The following is a 26793-nucleotide window of genomic DNA, read 5'->3' as shown; positions in this document are numbered from 1 at the left end:
GCATACATGCACGTATATATGCATAGACATATGCATACATGCACGTATATATGCATAGACATATGCATACATACACGTATATATGCATAGACATATGCATACATACACGTATATATGCTTAGACATATACATACATACACGTATATATGCTTAGACATATACATACATACACGTATATATGCGTAAACATATACATGCATACACGTATATATGCGTAGACATATACATGCATACACGTATAGATGCATATACATATACATACATACACGTATATATGCATTTACATATACATACATACACGTATATATGCATATACATATACATACATTCACGTATATATGCATATACATATACATACATACACGTATATATGCATATACATATACACACATACACGTATATATGCATATACATATACATACATACACGTATATATGCATATACATATACATACATACACGTATATATGCATATACATATATATATACATACATACACGTTTATATGCATATACATATATATATACATACATACACGTATATATACATTTACATATATATATACATACATACACATATATATACATTTACATATTTTATATATATATAAATGAATTTTGAAAATAATTACGATATCATTTCTAGAGAATCATGTGATCAAGTTATTCTGGAATATCCTAGAGAATTTGCGTTTTCCCAAAATGTTTTACTATAAGAAACAATGAATCGCTCTCTCTCAGTCAGTCTGGAAATTTGCATTTTGAAGTGGAGAAGAGGTAAGTGAAATATTTTCTTAAATTACGTGTGTTAATTGTTACGCAGATAGTTGAATTTTTGCATGTGTACAGATCGAAAAATAAATCATAAATATCTCTTTGCTAATTTGAACTATTATACAATCATGTTGCTTCACTGATGATAATTATGACACAGATAGTTAATTAATTGGCATGACAAAATGAATTACGATCTACGCAGAAATATTTACTACGAAGTTATTTTTGTTTTCGTTCAGGTCATTGACCGTAAGAAAGGAAGAAGTATTGGCATATCAATGGGGATTTTGAGCGCATTTTCATATATAAACGGCATAACTACTCAATATCTCTACCGCAAAAAGTTATCTCTCTTAAAAATAATGGAAATTTTTTTTGGTTTATATTTCTTAGAGAAAGCAGATCTAGTGTTATTATTTGCGACAAATTATACTGATTTTGATTGAATATCGAACTATTTGGCAGCTGCATTCATTGACTGAAAGATTATTTCTTCGCCAGTCTCTTCTGCATTTGTAGATTTATCCGCCATTATTCCCATTGTTTTACATCTACCAGTATTTCCATATTTGCAATTTTGACTCTGCGTATAAGCAATTAGATTAGATAAATTATTATTTTTGGGATTTGAGCCAATAGATCGATTACAAGATTGTCGTCGAGTACTCCGTTGAACATTCGAATATAAATGTATGGCAGTACTACTTTTTCTTCCAACCAAACATTAGATAACCAGCATTAATGACAAAACTAACTGGTATTTTTCGTCGACATTGTCCAGTTACACCATCACGAGATGCTTCGTAATTATTTTATAATAGGATGATTGACAAAGTTTTTTTTGTTGACTTATTTATAATATCATTTGTTTAATTGATTATTTGTCTTAATCATTACTTTGAAAATCTTGTTAGATAATTGTCTACACTGTAACCTTGTCACTGTCATTATTTTGTAATCATGTTATCTATATCTTTCACCACCACATTGCACACACAACTGCGTTTTCTTTCTAACTTCAACAACACTCTCTCTCTCTCCTTACGCTTTTCAAATGCTGTCCGCAGATTTCATTTACGCAAGTGTTGTTACAAGGAGTTTAAGCCCCTATCATCAACCACTTGCACTGATTCCATATTTGAGTCATTGTACATATAATATTTTTCATTTAAATACTTGTCTAAAAATATAATATGGAGGAGTTTGAGAGATTATACACAATCGAGCCCTGGAAAAGTTCGTTTCCTGAATCCAGATTCGATCTTGACAGAAGAACCCCTGACTTACGGAGGCCAGCTCTGGATGATCCGACGAATAGTCTGATTAATAATATTCGGAATGCTAAAAAGAATTTCGTGATGATGGTGCATCTCACACGTGGTCGACATACAAAATTATACGCAATGACAAAGTCATCGACACAGGTGTCGACGAAGTCATTGATGTTTCAGTGAACGACGAGCGGGCGAAAAAGATTATTATTTTAACGAACAAAGATATTTTTCTTAGAATAAAGTTTATTGGGCTAGCAGAAACAGATTCCGCTGAGTGGGCTATTCGTGACAAACGTGACCTGTTTTTCGTAATGGAAAAACCGCTGTGCTTAGGACAAATTCCAAGCCAAGAATGCTGACTGGTATTGAGAAACCATATTACACTCGATCGTACCCTATGAGCCTGGTTATTACATAATTTACAGCTAAATATTAATCCCAACATTAATGATCTTGCACGAATGAGATTTTCAAAGCTGAACTGAGCAGCCGAACAAGTAATCGAACATTTTACAAACGCGATGCGTGCAAATTGGTTAACGGATCTACAGCGCGAAAAAATAAACAAATGGGCTGAATTAGATAATGATACCGGAGCTACAATAAATGATGTCGCCGAGTTAGCAAATAAATTGAAATTTCCAATTATATTTAAAACGATAACATGATAGATTTTATACGAATCAAAGAATAAATCGAGAGGAGACCGAATTGAAATTATTAATCATAATGCGCACTCGTGGACCAGCGCAGTAACAATATTTCCACGAGATCGAACCGTGTAATTTTACCTTTCCCCAGAGAACTCTGGGAAAAACATCTTTGATATTATTCACGAAATAAGTAAAAACGATCCTGTATCAGGATGGGTATTTAAGCGTTCCGATGATAAAAAATATGATCAATTTTTACGACCTAACAACGAAATATGTCGTAAAGAATCTCTCCACAAAGAAATGAAAATCTTGCGCAGAAATTGTAAACAGAGAATATTGAGTAATTGTTGAATAATTGTTTTACTGTTCCATCTGTTGCAGCTCACGTTGCAAGAGAGAAAAATCCGTGGAAGCCAACACGATTTGAATTTCTCGAAGACGTGCTGTGAATACGAACACGGTGGATTGTGGAATACTAAGTATAATTACTGCGACGTTATCTCGGTTGATATGGTCGCGTGTTATCCGGGAAATTTTCTTGGTTACGGAAAGTGTTCTGGCTATCTTAAAAGATTTAGACACCCCCCACACACACGAGAGGACTAGAGCATCGATAAATGGACCTCTATCCGATTTTACTCTGACCGGATTCGCTGTTATTCTAACCTTCGAGTTTGCTAAAGATCTGTTACGTTTTGGTTTTGGTAGGCACTTTTGAGAAAAACGTTGGGCACCAATAGTTTTATTACGATATATGCTCGTTGCAGCGATGTGGATATCGTTCATTGTAGGTGAAGCAATTATATCATACCATCCTCAGAAAGAAGTTTGGTTGCCACTACATACAAGTTCGGATGATGAAACCGCAAAAGAACTCGGTAGAAGAATAATCCGTAAATTTACTCAAGGCGGGGAATATGATCATAAACGACATTATGCACGATTAATTCTAGATGATGCTGAATATGATTTTATAATCGCCGATGCAACAGAGAGAGAGATATATTTGTCTAACGGAACACGATTAGGTACAATTGTTGGTTAAACTGACGGTGGGTCACCTCAGTTTATTCATTTAAGATCCCCAATAGTAGCTTATGTTTCAATAAATTTATTATAGATTATAAATAGATTTCCAACCACTGCAGTCAGAGTTGCAACTGATTCATCCTATATCGAAAATTATATATACAGAATTACTGACTCAATTTACTGCTCATGATACATCGTGGGGTAAATGGAAAATAAAACAAATGTTATATAATTATTCTGAATCCGCAGATGTTGAAATCAAAGATATTTATTAAACAAATAATCAGATATCAGAAGTATCATCTGCTCCATTCGTGTATGATCCATTATCCCGATACAAGACGGTCTGTTTCAACGGACTGGGGGATTCTGGTAAAACAACGCGAGTTGTTGAATTATGTCGGCAGTATTCGGATGATATAATTGCTTTAACACCTACACACAGACACTCAAGAGAAAAGAAACAACGAGGAGTGCAGTCATGTACTTATCTTAGCTTTATCGATGGAAGGGGGACGCATGGACTCTTGATCGAATGGGGGAGAAATTTATTCGAAAGATGATCATTTGGGATGAGATATGTACAGTGTCGCTAGATACATTAAAAATGTTTCTCGATTCTCTGTTATTAAAAAGTACAGCTGTGATAAAATGCGACGATCATGGTCAACCACCGCCGTTTGTTGGAATATCTCTGCACGGGTGGCTAAAGAATTTTGTAGATTATTATGAAGAAATAACTGATGATCATATATCTTTTGATCTAGAATTAAGGGAGTTAAAAAATTAATCAGACTACAACCGAATAAAATTGAATGTGAAATAATGCTTAAAATAATTTCAGAGGCTTCAATGAACGATTTTCTGCATGTGTGGAGATCAAATGATATAATAGTGTCAATCAGAAAGATTTTTCATGATAGACTTTAACAGCGATTATTTAAGTTACATAATGAAAATGTTTCAGACCTACGTGTACCATTGTGTTATAGACCAGCAGATACACGACGACAGAATATCTACGTTGATATGCCAGGACAGAGTGAAAAACAGAATCTCGTATTAAATGGTGTTGTTTTGGTTGATGTCAGTGTTGTTGAGGATACTTTGAGCGCGGATAGGTCTCCATGGACACTGGAATATGCGAAGACAATTCACTCATCTCAGGCGTTAACCATCTCTGATATTCGAGTTGGGACTGTCGATGATCGTGCAGTGTCTCGGGTCAGAAGAATATCTCAGCTCCGGAGAATTGTCATAGACGCTACAGAAACCATTGATGATGTCCTCGATTATAGTGATATAGTAAGTACACATTTAGCTGGTTATAAACATAATGACAAAAAAAACGAGACTTTTATCTCCATGTTGAATTAATCATAGCGCTGAAACAACAGCAGAATAATCATTGTGCAAGTTGTAATTGCCTAATATTCTGGCGATATTCAAATAATGATCCAAGACAATTTACCGTGGATAGAAAAGATAGTATTGTTGGTCATACACGCGAAAATGTGATGCTAACCTGTCTTGAATGTAATCGGCGAAGAGGCGCTGGTTAAGTGATCGCGGCGGTATTTGTGCGTCTTCGAGAATTACTTGTAATTGGTCACGTGTAAATCCACGTTGAGGAGAACTTGAGTTTAATCTGTAGATTGCAGGTCTACCCGCGGATCTTACCACGCTGAAAATTGTATGTGTCGTTATACTCTAGATAGGATCAGTCGCTCTTTTTTTTTTACCACCTTCAAGTTCACCGGATTCATATAAATATCTTACAGTCACATTACCTAATTCTGGTTGTTTTGAAAAATCACTTCGTTGTACGGGTATATGTTTTTATTTTTTTTTTGTTGTTGTAATTGAGCTAATAGGTTTCATAGCAGTTTCACGAGTCATTTTATTATTTAATGCATCTATCACACTTGGTAATCTTGCAACCCATTCGCGAGATCTTTTGTTCTGAATTAGTTCTTTTGCATACAAATATCCAAATAATCGCGCAGCAAGTGTTTGATTAAATCGTTCAACAATTGCCTAATCATGATGAATTTCAGCATGTCCTCTTCGTATTTTTACGTCATGTTGCTTCATCAGCGATGATACTGCGCCTTGAAATTCTTTGCCAGGATCAGCATCTAGTAGCTGTGGCCATCGTGAACCGCCACGGCGATAAATTCGTTCAAAAGCAGAAGCTACTTCAGTTGCTGTATTTGCTGATAACGGCTCTGCTTCTTTATATCTACCTGCAATCTCAACGACAGTTAATTCGTATTTCCTTGTTATACGACATCTTCCAATTGTGATAATATCATGTAGTAAAAATAAAATATCAGCCTGATGAACTTCATTAGGAAAGCTAACAGCAAAATGTGCGCAGTGAATAGCTTTGGTGGTGGTAGTTAACTTGCCATATTGCTTGTCGTGCTAACCATTTTTCAGCAGTAGAACGTTCGACACCTGCTGCTTCGGCGAGTTTACTAATCGCTGCTCTACCCTTTCCACTATCCACTTGGACTAGAATAAATAGACTCCATTATAATAATAATCGGTTGATTAATTACCAGTTCTTAATGCTAGTTTACCTTTCATCGCAGATCTCACTAACCAATTAGCTAATGATTGTTTGAAATATTTAATTTCTATGGAATTTAACGCGTGAATTAATTTTACATCTGCAATATGTCTATCATGTAGGTTTTTACTTTTATAAGCTACATCATGTGCGTGACGCGCTTTATCAACAGCATTTACTGGATATTCACCTGATTTTGGCTGATCTTGGTTATCAAGCCTGATATAAAGTCGAGTACCAGGACCACATTATTTATATCCTGGACGATGTTTTTCTCCTGGATATTTCGCCCATGGAGTTCCAAGTAACTTTGTTAACTGGGCGGCAATATCAGCTCCTTTTTTAAAAAACTCAGCCTGCTGAAATAAACTTATTTTTCTTTTGTACCACATCGTTCATACTTACCAGTAACTGCTGATGTGTTATTGTTTGTTGTAATAGTTGTAAGTCCACTTGTGGGAGTACGCGTCCAGCATTTTACACAATATAAATCGATATTATTTATTATATTTCTACATGATGGATGTAACTGATTTTTCGGCGACACGAAAGCAAGAGTCGGTCAAGCACCAGGCTGCGCTACGAAATTTTGTCCGAATGATCATAATAGGTCCATCTGGGTCTGGTAAAACGCAACTGCTGCTTAATTTGATAATGAGATGGCTCAAATGGGACAAGTTGTATTTAGTCGCTCCGTCTGTAAATGATCAGCGATGCTACCTTGTACTTAAAGACCTTAATGAAAACGCAAAGTTGTTTAATGAAAACGTTGACGATTGTATTGAATTTATTACTGATATTAATGAATCGCCATCTGTAGATGGTATTGAAGGATTCATTAATAATTTAGTTGTATACAACGATGTAATTGCAGATAGGCAATCAAATCCTGCTAGTATATTTTCATGCGGTAGACATACAAACACAGATGTAATTTATGTAACCTAGCGGTATACACAAATACCAAAAAGTGATCAGAGGTAATAGTCTAGCTGTATTTAACGGAGTTGATACACATACTCTGCAAAACTATCTCAGACTTGGTTCAGCGGAAATATGGACATAATTAAGTTTATACATTTATTTAGTCAGGCTCAGTTATCCCCGCATGGATTTATAACAATAAAATCACATAATCCGCGGTTGAGATACAGAGTCGGTCTTGATAAAATTTTGGATAGTAGCAGCAACGAGGGTGCTGTCTCGGCACCCTAGTCACAGGCGCGATCGTTTTTTTATTTTTGTTGTTGCGATTTTCAGAACGGATTATTTTTGCGATTTGAGAGTGAGTCAATTAGAGTTTTTGCGATTTTCAAGGAAGGCTTATTTTGCGATTTGACAGACAAGTCAATTAGAGTCTGTTCACCCTCTCTGCTGCTCTCCTACAGAACCCAAATATCACTTCCATGAGGGTCGTGTGGAGCTGCAGGTGAAGGACGTTCTGCCTAAAATTTCATCGATGTTGTCGACAAACACACAGACAATACTGGATAGATTACATCTTTACACCCTTGTGTACAATATGACATTTGTCAATAAGGTGTGACAGCAAAGTTCGACAGTGCCTACCATCTCAATAATGATAAAGAGGTTGAGTCCTGCGTGGATAGCATTGATGTGGTCACGATTATTCCCATTTGCGTTCGCTACAGTGACAAATACACCTACAGCACCAGCCCGTCGATGCTGTTTTCAAAAGATCACAACAAACCATGCCGAAAATGCCTAGAAAACTTTGATAGTCATCAGAAACAACGCAGACAATGGCTTCGAAAATGTATCAAAATAAAGCAACTCAAAATTGAGCCTCTCCTTCGTGGTTGCGGTAAACACAGATAGACGAGCAAAATAACTAAAATATTTGGTAATATCGCTAACCCGCGTTTTCGTCTTTTCGGAATATAGGCAAGATCATCTTCGGCGCCAAACATACCATCGTGCTGACCCTGAAACAAACTGACAATGACGCCATCTTCCGCGCAAATGACACGGTAAGCACTGGCAGTATACGCTCTCAAAGCACGCTACAACTCCTTTGCTGGTGGAAGAGACCAGCCTGCTGAACGTCACACAGTGGGGTCGGGTCTCACGAGCAATCAGGACCTTCAGACTACAATCATAGGCATCCAGCAAAATCTTTCAGGCAAAAGTCGTACTTGAGTCAAAACTGGTATCGGATTTGAAAGTTTAGCTTTAACCTTAAAAGCCATGCACAAGGATGGCGGCATTCCGCATCTCTTCGCCCTTGCTATTCCAACTCTGATAGAAGTCTACATGGCAACAAAGCTTGGCGTTATTAGTACAGTTGGCAGTGGTTTAAGAAAATACGGAGGTCTGCGCCTGCCACAGCGGCGTTATACTTGACCCGCTGAATATGACCCAGGTCTTTAATCATTGCTCCAGCACACCTACTAGGACGCAGCGGACATGAAATTGGCATCAAGGACCTGGACCCTTTACAAATCGGCGGGACGTGCTGTGGAGCGTTGCACCTTTTATACTTTAACTTGTATGGACATGCACCGCCTTCTAAACTAACTTTGTATCTTCATTTAGCAAGAGGACGCTACCATCCAGTAATTGTCCCTGACTACTTCACGTATCCGATTCAAGATGAAATCGATGAATTGGGTTTTGGTCATTTCTCCATCACGATCATACTCGTCTAAATTATATATACACACAGTGGCGTCACTAATGGGGGAGGGGTGCTGGGGTGCGTACCGCACTGGGTGACACAATCAGAGGGGGTTACACGAAATGACTGTGTGAATTTCTGTGCAGGAAGTAGGTCCGTGGGGGGGGGGGGGCCATAGTGACGCCACTGTATGCACATCAGCATAGTCACTGCTGTTTTCGTTTTTTAATCAATATGGAACGCTGCGAAAAAAAATATTAGTTGTCAGGCAAGCCGAACCTGTTGACGCGGCTTCGGTATTGAAAACGCGGTCTCGTCATTGAGAAATCGTATCGTATGCTGGAGGTGCGTTAGGAATAGGCATCACATTAGAAGCTGTTGTTTCGACGGTTGAGACAACAAATCACAGCTTGTGATGCATTTTCAGCAAGATCTTTCGTGAACTCCTCATGGACTTCTGCTCTTCTTCTAGCTGTTGTCTCATTTTTGTGTGGGGTAGGGGTTGGGGATATTTCTTTGTTTATTGCAAAGGATGTGCATGCTTTATACCATACAACCCTTATACCATTTTTCATAGTTCTCTATTTACCGTCTTGATCTAGTGTACGTTCGAACGCAACTTGATCGATAACTTTTCCAGTCATTGAAATCAGAAAAACGTTCACCCCTGTTACATTAATAACGTATTTTTCCTTGGTGATAATTTCAACAAATATATCTTTTCAGTTGCAAATAATTATCCCGACATTTGTCTCACACAAAATATCTTACCTACTATTGCTAGTATTGAAATAATTGACAGTCTAAATACAGCCATTTTATATATAAGTTTTAAATATACACATAACTAATTCCAAATGAAGAAATACGTATAGCGAACACTTACCCTTCTAAGTGCCTACATTTAGTTATGAAATGGATGGTTCTCCTCGAGACAGTTTTTGAGCAGTATTTAAAGTTTATTGTATTAAGCGAAAGTTAATACGTCTAGTTGTAAATACAATCCTCGCACAATGTTGTGATGAAGATCGACCTTATAATGAAATAAAACAGGATTGAAAAAATATAGTCATAAATATTTAGCATAGCACTAACTTTGATTGAGACAGCATTAGGTGGCAAAGTGGTGACTTGAGAGATAAGACGTCGAATGGAAATTTGACAAAAATAAAGAAAATTCCCTTTCTTATCGAAATACAAAATTTGAAGTTCTTGCGGTATGCAGAAACCAACGCAGACTGCTTGAACATTTCAAGATATAATTATACAGGTAGATAACTACAATAGGACAAAATCTGCAACAGTCAGTATTTTTGTTAATTTTGCTAAAGTTTTATATTTGATGCTGTACCATTGTCAAATCGGCCTGAAGATCTTGGATTGGCATTTTTTTTTTTTTGGTTAGCATTATACCTGTTTCCTTATATTTTGTAAATCTACGATTTTTCATTTATGGAAACGAAATGGAACATAACTAAATTATTAACAGTCACATCCATATGGAACTTACTGCCTGTACAGGGGAGAAACAGACTTACTTTAACGAAATCAGTAGTCTTGGTTGTGAAGTCTCTACGGCAGTGGAAACGTACACGAAGCTATTCAAATGACATAACTATCTTTGGGGAATTCTCTCGAATGATTACCGATTTCTGAACAGTTACTCTTTATGATATACAAGTTATCATCATATTATAGAACTTCTACATATATCGCCTTCAATTTTCCACATTTTGATTGAAAATAATTACGATGTATCAATAGTATTTTACGTACACTGAGCACCCTGGGAAACATTTTAGGAATCCAAGACTCGAACATTAGAAAGGATGTGTTAATTTTTGTACAAATAGTATAATATCAGTTACGTAACTTAAAGTTTAATGCAAGTGACCATTTCGGAGCCTGCCAAATCACAGCTTTTAGATTTGTCATCTTCCGCTTAAGTCAACTGGCAGAACTCTATAAATATTGCACTAGTGCCTCTTGCCCCTGTATGTTCAATGCTTGTAGCATTCTTCACTGCTTGGGTACTACAATATGATGTAATTACTGCTGACTGGCTCAGTTAGGGGATTGATAAAGTCTCCTTCGCTGTTAATAATTCAGTCATTGTAATATCTAGCTTCCTCCACATCGTCATCGTCGTTCTGAAAGTTAGTCACTGTAGGTTATAAGACTTGTATTACCATCTACATTATACATACATGATTTTTAAGCTTACATCTTTGAATGCGAAGGGTTGTGATCCATTTGATATCAATGTAACACGTACATCGAATAGTGTCTGGGAGTTTTATTAAAGAAAAAAGTTAATGATTTGTTGCTTTGCGAGAATCTTTTAGTTTTTATGTGACATCACAAGAACATTGTACTAAGACAGATAAGCGCACATTTAATGGGAATAACTACCAGTTTTGAAAAGACTCAGTATTTCACAGTTAGGAATGTTTTTTTTCTTCATAAGAGGTTTAGTCTGGACGACAATCGTAAGATTGGTAAAAGGTAATGGATGGTTTTGCTCTGTAGTGGCCTGACTATAGTGGACGAGCTACCTGTTAACCCGTTCAGTACAAAAGACGGTTCCTTGTTTGACCTATATTTATTATGTACATTATTAGCTTTCCTCCATTTTCTCACGTTGAATCAAATTCTGCTTTTGCAACTTGAAAACAACATAAAAGCATAATTATGTATAATGAAACATTACGAGTGTTCGAAAACAATTGTTAACGTATGCATGGTTTCCATCTAACCGATTACCCCTTGGCATTGTTATGTATATCTATATTTATTGTAATTTTTGTTCATAGCAGTAAATTGTAGCAATTATCTATGGTTAAAGTTTGTAAACGGGTATAGGTTCTAATTTAAGATATTAAGGGTGACTAGCTTGCGTAGGACTTATTAGTAGCTATGTTCAAGTTTATTAAAATAAACATCTTTAAAAACATGTTTAAAACGTTTGCGGTCATTTCCCATTAGATAGATCAGTCAGTCGATTTCTTAGAAGATATAAGTTATTCCCCATTGAATGGAATATATCAGGTGGGTTCTTTTACGATGTGGGATATAACATCAAGTCTGCAGATATATTTAATGTTGTGTTTAGATATTTGATAGGAAACCTTTCCTGGATTATTCATTGTGATTACAGAGTGCACATTGGACTACCATATTATTCTGGGACTATTGTGAATGTATTACTTATGCACAATGCCACTGTGATATATAAGTACTGTTGGCTGACCAGTATATTCAAGGGCCTAGAATCAAGTTGGAACATTTGATACTTTTGGATTTGTGTAGAAACTTTTCAGGATTATTTTGGATTCAAATTACACAATAGAAAGTCAGCTCTTAAATTATCAATTTATAACTTTGATAACTAAATTGTTTGTCAGATGATACTTATCTTGTTGGGTTACATACATTCTGTTACTTAGTAAGTTACTTAACTACTGCGGTAACATCAGTACACTGGTAAACGAAAAGAATGCATACAGAAACAAGAATGTTAGATGGTAGAAGATGCAAATAAACTTGGAAAACATGCTTTCTTAAATTTATGAATTCTTATTTTACACAGTGCTGATATTTCTGTAGCAATTGCAAGGTGCTCTATGCAGTTATTTGTTGTTGAAACGTAATAAAACAAGATTAGAGCATCAAAACTATGTTGAACAGGTACAAATGCATTTGATCGCCAACAAGTATAACTATCAAAATATTGATAATTAGTTTCAAAATATCCCGTGACAGATATTCTGCAACCGATGAAGACTAATTATTTTGTAAAGTTAAGGCAAAATCAACAATAATAGACGAAACTGCTTGTTGCATTGTGAAACATATTTATATTATTATGGAAATTAATTCGTAACCAATTTGTATCATATTAATGAATTATTTGAAATCAAGATAGTTCCTGTACTTGTTAACGGCCGATCAAAAACACCATGAGGTTTTAATCGCCAGACACGTCTCGACAAATGCAAATGACCAGTGACAAACAAGGAAAGAGTGAACGGAAACATTGTATGAGAATGTCACAAGTGATAAATTATGGACGAGCTTTTGTAATGTGACTCAAGAGAAAAAATATAGTTTGGATCGAAGAAAAACAACCAAGTCCACATATCGCTCAAAGTAACCGCAACGTCAATAGAAATTTGTCCGCAATACTGTCTATCCAGGTACTTGCGTCTGATTCTTCTTGGATATTTGTAAGTCTACGATGTGTCGCCAAATCTTGCCGAACACCACCAAACCAGCCGTCCATGTGCCGGTACCAGAGGTATGCATCTACTCTGACGACGTACCAGCGCATAAATCCACTGTAGTTTAACATACGTTCTTAAGAAGCCTCCCATACACACTTTGGAATATCCACCAAACTGTCATCATTTATCTTCAAGTGATTTGGGGCTGAACCCATTCTCAAAGATGTGCTCAAGAACATTGGATTTGAAAGCCGCCATTACTTTGTAAGAGCAGTCTTCCAGTGTAGAACAAACTTCCAAAATATGTATGATAACAAGACCTAGAAAGTGTAAAGAGATACATGGAGAATACTTTGAGCAAACGCACTTACGCCCTGTTTACTAGCAAAAAAATATATTTTGTACAGAGCATTAATACTCAGAAGGTTCCAAATAGCTCATGCTTAACTATATCAGGTAAGACCTTTAAGAAAATGCTGATTTTGTGTTTTTAAAAATAGTGAAAGAGCAAAATATTTGTCGTAACATGTCATATCGCGTATTTGCATGATACAATTAAATTCATTTCTTGATTATTTATAGTTCCTAAAATATTTATGCATGTCTAATTTTAGATCCCTTTTAATAAATGATTTCTTAATAGCCTTGCGTGCGTTGTTTTCTACCAGACCTAAAAGCATAGGACTTATTTCTAAGGATACACACTTCTTGTATTGCTATTCATCTCATTAACTATAATAGTCCAACAGCTTTGCTGTTGGCTCATGACAATGAATATATGTTTATCACTTTGTAATCATTCATGTCGTGAAAATGTATAATCTGTTTAATATTCTTTTAGAAGCTCTGCTTCAACACTTGTTCACAGTAATTGTGTCAGTCATTACATTTTCAGTTTATCAGAATAGTTTTCCTAACATTATTGCAGGAACAGCTAAACATCTAGCACAGTAAAGCCATTATCCATGCATTGGCTTAATTGCATCTTGTTTTGTCTTCGCAGAACATAATACTACTATTTTTGTATCTATTATTGTTTTTCTGCAAACGAAATATCATTTTGAAGTTTTGATTCTTTACCTCATCTGACATCTTTTCATTAGTTCTCTTTGAACGATAAGTACCACTTCACATTAACGTGCATATTAATCATGTTACTGAAGGTTTTTGCCCTTTAAATCACCAGTTAATGTCCTTCGTAATGGAAGTTAATCATCCTCAGTAGTTATTTGTTGTCATGGTGCAAGACAATACTGTTTGAAACAGTCTTGCAACTGTGTTGGTCTTTTGTAAATGTACCTTCAAAATTGCTCCATCTTAGAATAGTCACCCCAGAATAGTATGCCTTTTTGTTTTTCCATTCGCGTGATTAGTTCTTTGCCTACACAGGTAGAGCTTCTGATAGACATTTGGTTGACAGATGGCCAAGCAATACAAAGTATGTGTATGTTTGGTAACATAATAAATGACATTGACCTTGATTTACCATATCCTACATCATTTCTTTTTTGGTCAACGCCAGTAGGCCTCGTCGTCAGAAAATGCTAATGATTTGCTTTAATATATGTTTTCGGTATCATGCTAATTCCGCCTCAGGATCCATATTCAGCCAATAAAAACATCATAACCTCTTATCTATTTAATTGTTCCAACGTTATTTTCAAATTAGCATCATGAGTTAGTCCTGGCACACTTAAAAATGAGCCATATCTGGTCCATAATTAGTTCTAGACATGGATAGGTATTCTTCAAAAAATATTAGATAAGATTTAAGTATCTTTCTGTACATAGAAGTTATGAATATCCCAAATATAATTAAATTTGAAACATTCAATACCATCTTTTTCGTTAATCCTGAGTCAGTGTGCTTTTGCATAAATATTTCTCGCTTTTTCAGATGAACCATATTATCATCGTTTATATTTTCACTAAGTTGCCCAAGTTATTTATACATCATTCTATAATTGTCTAAAAATCGTATTGCACTTTAATGAGAACCGCTCTGTCGTTTCTATTTTACATTATTATTTAAATCAATCAACTATAACAGTTTCACAAACCAAAATATATTTATGATCATTACAAATTGGCACAGCTTGATTTGGATAGGTTTTCAGAAGAGTCATACCCAGAAGAGTTATGATTAAATAGTAAAAAATATTCAGGATATTTATTTATTAAGGCATACATTAGATAGAAAGACCTCTGAATTTTCCAATTTCACTCAAGATAATCTGTTATGTTATAGTTTTAGTCATTTCTTCATCACCACGTGAGTCCGGACTGTTTTCGCTCAGGACCCTTGATAGAATGTGGCGTTTAGCCAAGCTCAGCAACTTCATCATCAGTTTCATTAAAACTTCAGCTATGCCACAGAAGGAATTATTGTCATATAATTAGACCTTGCCGTATTCCTTAGTAATCTCCTTTACCCAGATATAGTATATATTAGTGGAATTATAATTCTGTCTATTTCTATTAGTGAATATAATTTTGGCTGCGTTGATTGGTCGAATTCCCTGATAAATAATTTCTGAAATTGATTGTAAATATTCGTATAAATTTGATATACAGTCTTCTCTTCAGTTATGTATATGTTTAGTAGATATCTCTTTCTGAGTTGTATTCACGGAACAGTTTTCGATTTTAGGTTAGGCCTGATGGAGTGTGTTTTTCTGTTTTATTGTCTATTACTTATTTGAGTTTCTTTTATACAATTGACTTCTTTGCAACAACGTGTGGGCTCAGTGATACGCACATAATCACAATATAAAACAAAATGTACATTTAGCTAATTTTGGTATTATTCTAATTTAATAACAGGACTATTGTCTAACATAATGTTTATCGTGCAAGTTGTTCGATTGCATAATATTCTATGTCCTCCCAATTTAAGTACATAATAAAAAAGTTCATACACTTATTATACAAGTGTTTTACCTTGAATGTCTTACCTGTAGATGATACCAATCTTGACAAATAATGATTATTACGTTTATTATATATTATTAACATATTAACGTAACTGTCTCTTACTCTTTCTGCTACTATAACTCTCATTACAAATTCTCACAAGGCTGTACTGACGTCATCCTCATATTCAGATCATATACACCTATATTAATATCAGTTTTAAATTACTTTATATATTTTATATTCAATAAGCGTTTATTACAGCAATACTTATATGTACCAAAAGTATAATTATGTAGCCTCTACTGTATAAAGAAAACTTGTCACGTATATTATCTTATCTTAATTAGTATAATAGGCTTTCATAATCTTGTATCCGTTTTAATAAATCTATATTGAATGTCCTGCTAAGGGATTAAACTTTTCCATTTGCACACACACACACACACAAATTCAGTGAAAATATTTTTGCTTATTATTTAGGATTTCTTCCAATAATAAAATTAATCTGCAACGTTCCTTTTAATGATGGAACTCTGATTTTTTTATTGTTTTTCCACATTCACTTGCAATTTATAATTGTTTGTCATCTTTGATTTTCTTATCTCCTTCAATATAATTCGACTGAGATTTCATCAGATTTGTACATTCTTTAAATCGAGTATAGCAAGTGTTCTAAGATCCATTTCATCAATAGATTTAACACGATTAAAATGTATTACATTTAAATATTTGTCAATCTTGAAAACTGTATTCTGCTTGTCGTATAATAAATGAACTTATTTTCAGATTAAATTAAAATACAAATACGTCCCAAAATAAGCAACGCGGTCAACAATTTGCACTCCCTGTTTATTAGCTGTCACAGAAAAAGGCAAGAAATGACTTGGTTTCATGTTACATTTTACTTTGTTTGCAAATATGTAAAGCATACTCAGTTTTAATGACGTATCGTGAAATATTGCCTTTATCAGTAGTGGGATTTTAAACTTTATGAAGTTTTGAACTGTTTCAGGTCGCTATTATGAGTTTAATTTAGTAGCATGTGTTTATAGATTTTAATTCCGTACTTGTTATTTGTTTTTTTTAGCTGTGTGCGTGCGGGTATATCAGGCTGTCGTTCTTGCCGTTTTTGTCTCTCTGTATGGGGATGGAAACGCGTGCGACTTTCAAGGCCATGCAAGCACGTAAGTGCTGATATGTAAACTTGTGCGCATGGTGGATCCATGAAGGGTGTGTTTGGCCAATACAAGTGTGAGCTAACCCAATAATTCAGGAAACGTGAGGTTTTACTATGGAAAAGTGAATCAGGTAAATCTTTCTAGTTGACAAGGTTTACAAGTATTTAAACGAGTCATAGGTTGTTATGAATTGTATGTGCTGTACAAATGACTGAGTCATGAGTCATGTTTGATACAATTGTTATGTTTACTACAATTGATCATGTTTTGTTTCAATTGATTATGTTGTGTTTCAATTGAGTACATTTGAGTACAAATGAGTTGCATCTTTTTGCATTAGATTATATGAATATCACCTTTATTACACGAGATTATATGAATCATATCTTGGTTTTACTGTATCGCGTTTCCTCAAATTTTGAATGTATGAATCACATTTGTTTCTCTATTTTTTAATGATAGTATGAATATTTGTTTTTATCATAAGGTTTCATAAAGTCACAAATTCATTCACATATAACAAATGTATGTGTGAATAACTGAATGTGTCGTATCTTTAGAGCTTGAAAGAATCACTCTCTACATGTTGAAAAGAATATACATATATTTATTAATTCATTTCATAAACTTCCATCTTTCACCACATTGTTTGTGTTGTCATTTAATCCATACATCCATTCAAGTCACATCCTGTTACACAAGCTGTTGTAACCAGTTCCTTGGCGTCTGAGAATTTGATCACTTGGCTCTAAAAGTGAAGAACAGATTGTTAATTTCACAAAGTTTCAAGTTCGAAATGCATTGACTTTTATGATTATACATTGACCTACCTTAGTGCTAAATACTCATCAAGTTTACTTAGAACTTGGAAAAGATACAAATTGAAGTATCGACACTGTTTGGTGAAAATCAACTGGAAGACATATAATCTGATATGTAAACAACTCTTTGCCAAGGTATGTCTTCTTGTGATGATTCTTCATCTAGTTTTCAAATCTGAACTAAATACTTGTACAAACTGTATAACTGAGTTGAAAACTAGTAATAGTATTTAGTTCAATAAATTAAAATATACAACTTGGACAACATAAATGCATTCCAGTGGTTCCAGATAACCGTTGTTTAAAAGGAATAGTTCCTTACCTTCATGTCACCGGTTCTTCAGCACCAGACTATCAAATTATTTTACAATCCTGGGCCAACATTCTCGTATACGTTTGCTTTAATTAAGGTATTTATACCAAAGCGGCTGATATTTTCTTTTTGAATAATGCATGTGTTTATGTAATGAATATTTAGAGGTTTTCGTATACTTGCTCATGTCTAACACGTGCTGAAGATACGAAATGAACGAGATATAGTATATAAATGAAGTGATGCAACGTCATGAAAGTCTTTTTACCAAAAATTTACTAAACTGATACAAAAGAATCCTGAGCCAGCAATTAAACGATACTAAAAATTGATATGTGATACCAATTTAAACGTATTTGAAGTACTAATTATCTTTCTAGGGACTTACCAATACTCACAGATGAAAAAACGATATCTATCACAGTTGTCATCATTTAGATTAAAGTCTAGCCAGTTGAATAGTGCTGCACAATCCTCATTTCCATTACTCCACTCACTCGGCTGTCCAGGGCCCCAAAGAGCAAATTCCATTGGTTCATTGTCAGGGGCCCATACCCAACTACCGTCAACAATAATGTCATTTCCAGCTGTCCAAAACTCTATTACAGGTTGTGTCCTATCTGAAATTATATATATATATATATATATATATATATATATATATATATATATATATATATATATATATATATATATATATATATATATATATAACTATAACTATATATATATATATATAACTATAACTATAACTAAGCAAGTTATTTACGCTCCTCTTCTGACAATCGTATACTCATTATTCACAATATGAAAACAAAGTCATATCGACAGCGTTCTTTTGCATACCAGAGCCCAACAAAGTGGAATGAATGGCCCACTGAACCTAGACACAAAGACACAGTGATCCCATTCAAGAGTGCTCTAAAAACTCGCTTATTTCGACTGCAAGAACAAACTTAAAGACTTAATAATGTTTCCTACCTTAAATATTCTCAGCATGTTTTTTATGTTTTCTAATTTCATGTTGTTTGTTTTTGTAATCATATCATTATATGTTTTTTTATCTTATAGGTATTGTCTAATGTTGTAAAGTGCTTAGAGCTTCTAAAGATTAGGAACTATACAAAGTCCTCATTATTATTATTGTTATCATTATTATCATTATTATGAATATATATGTATATGTATGTATGTATATTATGTGTATATTATATATATGTATGTTACATATATTATATGTATATATATGTATGTATGTATGTATGTTTCTTATATATATATTATATGTATATATGCATGTATGTATATTATATATATTATATGTATATATGTATGTATGTATATTATATGTATGTATATTATATGTATGTATGTATGTATGTATGTATGTAAATATATTATATATATTATATGTATATAGGTATGTATGTATGTATATTATACATATTATACGTATATATGTCTGTATCTATGTATGTATGTATATTATATATATATATATTATATGTATGTATGTATGTATGTATGTATGTATGTATGTATGTATGTATGTATGTATATATTATCTGTATGTATGTATGTATATTATATATATTATATGTATATATGTATGTATGCATATTATGTATGTGTGTATGTATGTATGTATGTATCTTTTATGTATATATGTATGAGCGGAGTCTCAGGGAATACAGAGCAAAGCAGGCGGCAGGGAAAGAAAGAATTAGACAAGCCGAGGAAAAAGAAAGAAATCGAGTTATCCAGATTCCAGGCAGAATAAAGAGCCAGGGAGAGAGAACATACGTTAGCCAGGAAGAGACTAAGGATCGAAGCGGAATCTAGGAGGGGCGACAACTGAATGAACATTCAGAACCCACAAGCAAAAGAGGATAGACGTTCAGATAAAAATGCTGATGTTTAACGACTAAGACGAAATCGTCGATAACTTTTTAATTCAGTTTGAAAAGTTAGCTTTAATCCGTCGTATAACCTAAGACCAGTGGACCATTAATATCTATCCAAGGAGCTACCAAGGATGTCTATCATAATATGGCACCGACTGAAGTAAATGATTACGACGTTCTCAAGAAAGCGCTGTTAAGGCACTACGAGCTGTCGGCTGAACGTTTTCGCAAACTTTTCAGAGATTCGTCTAAGCGAACAACGGAGACCCACGCGCAATTTCATACCATCGTACGCGTGCTTTTCGATAAGTGGATTAAAATGACAGGCACCGCGCTGACTTATGAAGGCATACGGGAAGAGATCTTAAAAGAACATGTCCTCAGTACGTATCGGAAAGACCTGATCGTATTTTTAGGGGAGCGTGATTTTGCTACGTTAGAAGGTATTAGTGTGATGGCTGAGCGATATGAGAGTGCACACTCTCGTCCATCCACCTGGGGTGGCAGGGATCGATCCATCGTCACTGATTTTAGAAAAACTAACGGTTTGGCACCTCATAGGCGGAATGGTCAAAATGGTGGGAAGCTAGGGGCTAATAATCCCAGCCGTGATCAGTTCCGTGGCCCAGGAAAACCCCAAGGGATATTTAAGGGTACCCTTGGTAAGAAAGATGAAGTTGTATGCTACGGCATAAAACAAACCTGGCCATATTGTCAAAGACTGCAGGAAATATCGTCCCACGATAAATGCAGTGACATTAGGCTCTAGTAGGTGTAAACCAGTAAAATGGTCGAATACAACAACATATACGGTAAATGGAGAGAACGCTACCGTGCTGTATGACACCGACTGTAGTTATCCAGCTGATTATAAAGGTGAGACAGTGGAAGTCCAATTTGCTAATAGGATTAAAGATTCTCTCCAGTCTGTCAACATCGAACTTGATTCTCCGTATGTGAAAGGACGAATTCAAGCAGCGTGCTTGTCAGGATTGTCGCACGACGTACTTTTAGGATGTAGGTATGTGTTGCCACAGCCTAATCCTGTGACGTGTACACCTGTACACGTGGGTTCCTTAGAGACGCAGTCTATGAAAAGAAGACAGGGTCGAAGCCGCTGAACCTCTCGACTTCGCCCATAGACAATTTGCTACCTGGTGAATTAATGAGACTTCAAGAGGAAAATTCTACCCTTAACAGGATACGCGGGCATGCAAAGGATGAGTTCGTGCTGAAACGTGGTATCTTGTATCGAAGCAGAATTTCAAAATCACAACAATACTTGCAAGGGATACTTCCTAACTCCACCGAGTAAATTTCCAAATTAGGGCAGGTAATTATGTGATTTTATTGTTTACTTACTGGAAGACTTGAAGGTAAAATAATGATGGACTCAGAGTTTAAAACGATTGTGAAGATCGTGAGAATTTAAGGAAAACAATATGCACATGTTGAATGGAAGAGATACAATACATCTTTTAAAAGCTGTCTGCTAGCAGAAAACAGTCAAACAGTGGAATTACAATTCATGTACATCACTATCAAAGACAATGGAAGGTTTGAGCCTATGAAAGATAAACAATCTGTACTATGTGACAGATGAGATAAGTCAGCTTACTTGAATATAAAGGAGTTTTAACGTGCAGGTCCTATGAATTTATGAGACCAAACTGTCCCAAAGCATCAATATTATATAACAAAATGGTACACACGATAAAACGTGATAACTGCAGTGCCGGCAATATACTAATACGATAATAAATTACAATGCACAACTCATAAAAATAGACAACATTCAACAATATTAAGTTGATTGAAACTACATTCAGCATTTAACAATATAAAGTTCATAAAAACTACATCACACAGATTTTAAAATTAACAAATACAAAAGTTAAGACTAAAACCTGGTCTACGAGATTGTGAACTGGACAAAATGCTAGGAAAATCACGCAGAAGCCATTTGAACTGCTTTTCAATTCATTCAAGAAAGGTATTTTAGAAATTCGCAGAGCTGATCAATGGCTATGCATTTTTCCTGGACACAACTTGCAGGCTGTTTAATTCAAAGAATTTATAATACCTTCAGTTTAAAGAATTGAGTCTAGATCAGCAATCCAAGACCTGAGAAACGAACTGGAATTAATCGACCCCTGGAGAAATTCCAATCATGACTTAAAGATTATACCTGGAGGCATAAATCTCCTTTGAAACAAAGTAGATTAGATTACTTGTTGGTATCTGATTATATTTATATGAATACATCTAATGTACTTATCTTACCATCATTTAGTTGTGGTTTTGGGTGCAGCTTTTTCAAAGTACCCAAGGAGGAAAGGATATTGGAAATTTAATGCTCAAATGTTGAGGGATAATAATTATATTGACTTGGTCAAAAAGTGCATAGTAAATGAATCAGTGAATGAATCATACATAGGGCGAAATAAAGAGGGTCACGTTTATCACGAATAATCCAAGTCGGACCATCTTCACTAACATGTTCGACAATAAATTTTATTCTGAATATATATGTGCTGTCATCAACAAGATTATTAACGATAGCAGATACTCCTTTGTCATCCATTGTGGAATCAATAAATATTACATCGCCATCAATCTTAAATGTTGAAAACAACATGGGACGCACCATAGTTGATAAATTCGTTCTTTGATTGTTGATAAATTCGTTCGTTGCTTGTTTGATAAAATCATACAGTTGTAACTCAAATGGTATTTGCTTTCTGTCACCCGGTAATCTGTCAAAATCGGATTTGGTGATGTGCTCTGGCTCAATCGCAGATAACCTTGTAAACTCATCTTGTGTTGCTCTAGTGATCTGATTTAATTTTTGACCAGATATAAATCTGTTCTAGATTTTGGTAATGTGATTTTGTTCCTGGCGAGATCTTGATATTTTTGTTGCATTAATCTAGCCTCGTCCTCTCGTCGCATGCTATATGATTACTGCTTTTAAAAATATACATAATAGTTTTTCTCTAAATAGGCTTTCATCTAATTAGAATTTTACTAATATTATAATGGTCAACCAAACATATAACAGTTGCAAGTGGCTGATGATGGGGTCTTCTACACCTTGTGAAAGAAAATGTCGCAGTGATTACTGTGCGATTCATTTACAAAGCGTTCGACTTGGAAGTACCAGCCCAAAATCTTAAATGGTTTGTGGAGTTGGTGGTAAAGAAAAATACAATTATGTGTAGCTTGTGGTGGGAGAAAATATCGTTGAAAAGATACTTCGAGGTAACAAATGCTTCAGATTATGAAAAAATTAAAAATCAAGATTACATCGACATTTATATTAAAAACAATAACATTGATCAAATTAGTAAATAATCTGTTGTACAGGTTAGTGAAGACTCGTCCGGCACCCCTTAGGTCGATTCACTCCCCCCATATTGCTCATATAAAATAAAAGTATTCACATTTTATCACACGAAAAAGCATCACAATGTGTCATATATAGTTGTGTTGCTGTTCGTTGGTCATTCCAACGGTTCCATGTAATCTTTTTAAATCATTTTTTTCACTCATGTCTGGCCGGCCCCTGGTCGGTTGACCCCCTCCTGCTGCTCGGTGTACTTTGTTGCGTATTAGTAGCCCACGTAGTCTGAACTATGAGCAACCTTTGCTTTTTATTTTCCCAAGCGAGTACAACACGGATGATTGCTACATCGTTGTCGGCAAATGTTTTGTTGAATTCAAAATGCAAATTAAACTCAAGGGTTCAGAGGCGCCATTACACACAGATATATATATATATATATATATATATATATATATATATATATATATATATATATATATATATATATATATATATATATATATATATGTGTGTGTGTGTGTGTGTGTGTGTGTGTGTGCATGTGTGTGTGTGTGTGTGTTAAAGTTCAATATTAAGTACATACCATTTGTCTTATGATTACCAATAAGAAAATATCTATCTGTGTGTGTGTGTGTGTGTGTTAAAGTTCAACATTAGCTACATACCATTTGTCTTATACTGAGTACGCAGTTTAAGCCGAAGAAATTCAAGTTCATCTTCATTCTCGATCCTAACAAGACTAGCTCCGACAAACTCGCAGTATAGCTGAAACGGGAATACAGAAAAATGGCACTGATCCAGACTCAATTTGAAGTATGTATGTGTCTGTAAATGTGGCTCTGGTTTCTTGATCATCAGTTATAAAATTAATTTTTGTCTGCTCATTAGAAACTCACTCTCTTTATTCTACTTTTCGACAATGCAACCGTACCTTGAGTAATCAGTCAATAATGGGTGCATGAAACTACTCTTTTAAAAATACATTTATATATATATACATGTGTGTGTAAGAGACAGACAGACATATGTTTACCATAGCAACAGCCCATTTTTCCGGTCGTTTCACAAAGGCATAACAGTTATTTTCGAACGAATGCCATCCCGGATCACAGCCAAGAGCTAAAAATTCATAATGCAATTTTTTAGACATTGCTAAGAACTGATGATTATTTTTCGCGTCATATGTTACTTTTGAATGACGAATTCAATGAAAACTGAATCGTAAATGCTGCACAACACTGAGACCGTCTGAGGTCCTTGAAATTAGATATATTTACACAAATATTAATATCGATTATTATTCACTTTTACGTTTAAATTTTGATTATAAAATAGTACTACATTCTTTTATTAATTGATTAATCATTTGATAACTGGAAGATCATGGGAATCAGCCGATGCTGAAAGCAAATGTACGATAGGAACGTCTGCTTATATTTCAGGCAAATACGATTTTAAACATTGCTGTTGTGATTGATGAAACATCTCCTCGATCTCCATGAGGTCTCGTGATTGCATCACAGACACGAAACTGCGACAAATTTGACTTTATGTCAAAGCTACTGGGTAAAAACAAACGCTAAATAGTGACAGATGTCGTTTACTCAGTCGGCTCAATTTTAGGCCTATGTAAATATAAATTTATCTAATGTGGTTAAGACTTTTGTATTCACTCTATGATTACCAATAAGAAAATGTTTCACAACGACTGCTCTTACACATCGCTTGAATAATTAGCATCATCGTAAAATAATCTTCATTAGACTACATATAATGTTTCCTGAAAACACTAGCATTACAGTTTATATAGTAACTGCAATAAATAAATGTCGTAGTATTGATACAAGTTGTTGACCGAGTTTGGATGCGGAAAAAAATCAACACTTGTCTAATTCCTATCTTAAAACTGTGAGCCCAATACAATACAATTATCCTTAAGATGTTATTGTTTTGTGACAGTTTGTATTTTTTTTTTACGTTAATATTTCATTCATTATCGTCTGCTTCTATTTCGTCCCTTGAGAGATATGATACTTCTCTCGAGCTCATCTTAGTGTTGACAAATTGTCTGTTATCCGAGAACTGTAGCCCTAGACAATTGCATATATAAACGTGTGGCTAAAAGACTGCTGCTTTATCACGAAGAGAATAATTTAAACGTATTTGGCGTGTCTCACCTGTTATAACGAGGATTGAAACGAAAATCAGCGACACCAACGTCATCTTGCCGAAGCACATACACACACCTTCGCCTTGCAACTACAAACCCAATCACTGCATGCGCACTGTTTATATACAAAACCCCATTTATTAAATATTCATTTATGTAAATATGCAGATGACTTTGGAAGAAACGATGGTTTTCATTGGACATTGTGGTTTTTAAAAATAAGATTGATAATGAGACTTGTGCTACTAGAAATTTAGTATTATGTTATCTGACCGGCTGTGTATTTGCCTTAACCGCTGCTAATAATTCATTGTACATTTCATTTCAGCGCTAGTAATTACATTTTATTTTGTTTGATATTACAAATTTTAAAGTTTTTATTTGAACCGTAACTATGAATTCTTTGTACGTTTATATTTTTAAATATATACGTTTTGAAATTAGAATTGAAATGAAAACATACAGTATACACGCCATACCCATTTGTTGCCGCTATCAGGTTTCGTGGTTTAGCAATAAGATCGCATTATTTTACCTGCACGGCAGTATACTCCAACGCTGTATTATCGCGGGCTCTATATTATAGCGACAAAACGGGATTTTCCGATTAGTTTTGGACACGCGCCGTCTAGCGGTTGTTTGCAGATGTAAAGATGTACCCAGTAAGGACGCAACTATCTTACAACACAATTTCCTCAAAAATGTCAACATTTGTTATAAGTCTACAATGAAAAAGAATGAACATCGCTTTTTTGTAATGTGCATTCGTTTACTTAAATCATCATATATAAAACTCCAGTAGAACATGCTATACCTGCGTTGCCTTTGATTATGAAATATATTCAGTGTATCGTCTGATGTTTGATGATTATAGGTCATACACTGATGGTGACTTACATGTCCTTACAAGGTTAAAGTTGTTATTTCATTTCATGATAGCCAGTATGGACCAAAATTAACAAAACGTTGATT

General features: G+C 34.7%; 1 protein-coding gene across 3 annotated transcripts in view; it reads right to left on the bottom strand.

Annotated features, from left to right (window-relative positions):
- Positions 1–25934, bottom strand: part of LOC149807511 (perlucin-like protein) — a 414808-nt gene extending 388874 nt beyond the window's left edge. The window contains exons 1-5 of one of the 3 annotated variants that reach the window (XM_089967335.1): positions 25829–25934; positions 24685–24770; positions 24317–24416; positions 18790–19021; positions 17854–18015 (exon numbers count right to left, since the gene is read on the bottom strand). In XM_089967335.1, the coding sequence (XP_089823461.1) occupies position 18015; positions 18790–19021; positions 24317–24416; positions 24685–24770; positions 25829–25889 (480 nt within the window). In that variant the 5' untranslated portion in view covers positions 25890–25934 and the 3' untranslated portion in view covers positions 17854–18014. Of the gene's footprint in view, positions 1–17853; positions 18016–18789; positions 19022–24316; positions 24417–24684; positions 24771–25828 lie in introns of those variants that run through there. The other 2 variants (XM_089967353.1, XM_089967343.1) reach the window with 2 other exon arrangements.
- Positions 25935–26793: the final 859 nt, after the last annotated feature.

Source organism: Sinohyriopsis cumingii, chromosome 1 (genome assembly GCF_028554795.1).
Source record: "Sinohyriopsis cumingii isolate HCF-2022 chromosome 1, ASM2855479v2, whole genome shotgun sequence".
NCBI lineage: Eukaryota > Metazoa > Mollusca > Bivalvia > Unionida > Unionidae > Sinohyriopsis > Sinohyriopsis cumingii.
Note: the sequence above shows the minus strand (reverse complement) of the source record. Positions and strands in the feature narration are given on the sequence as shown.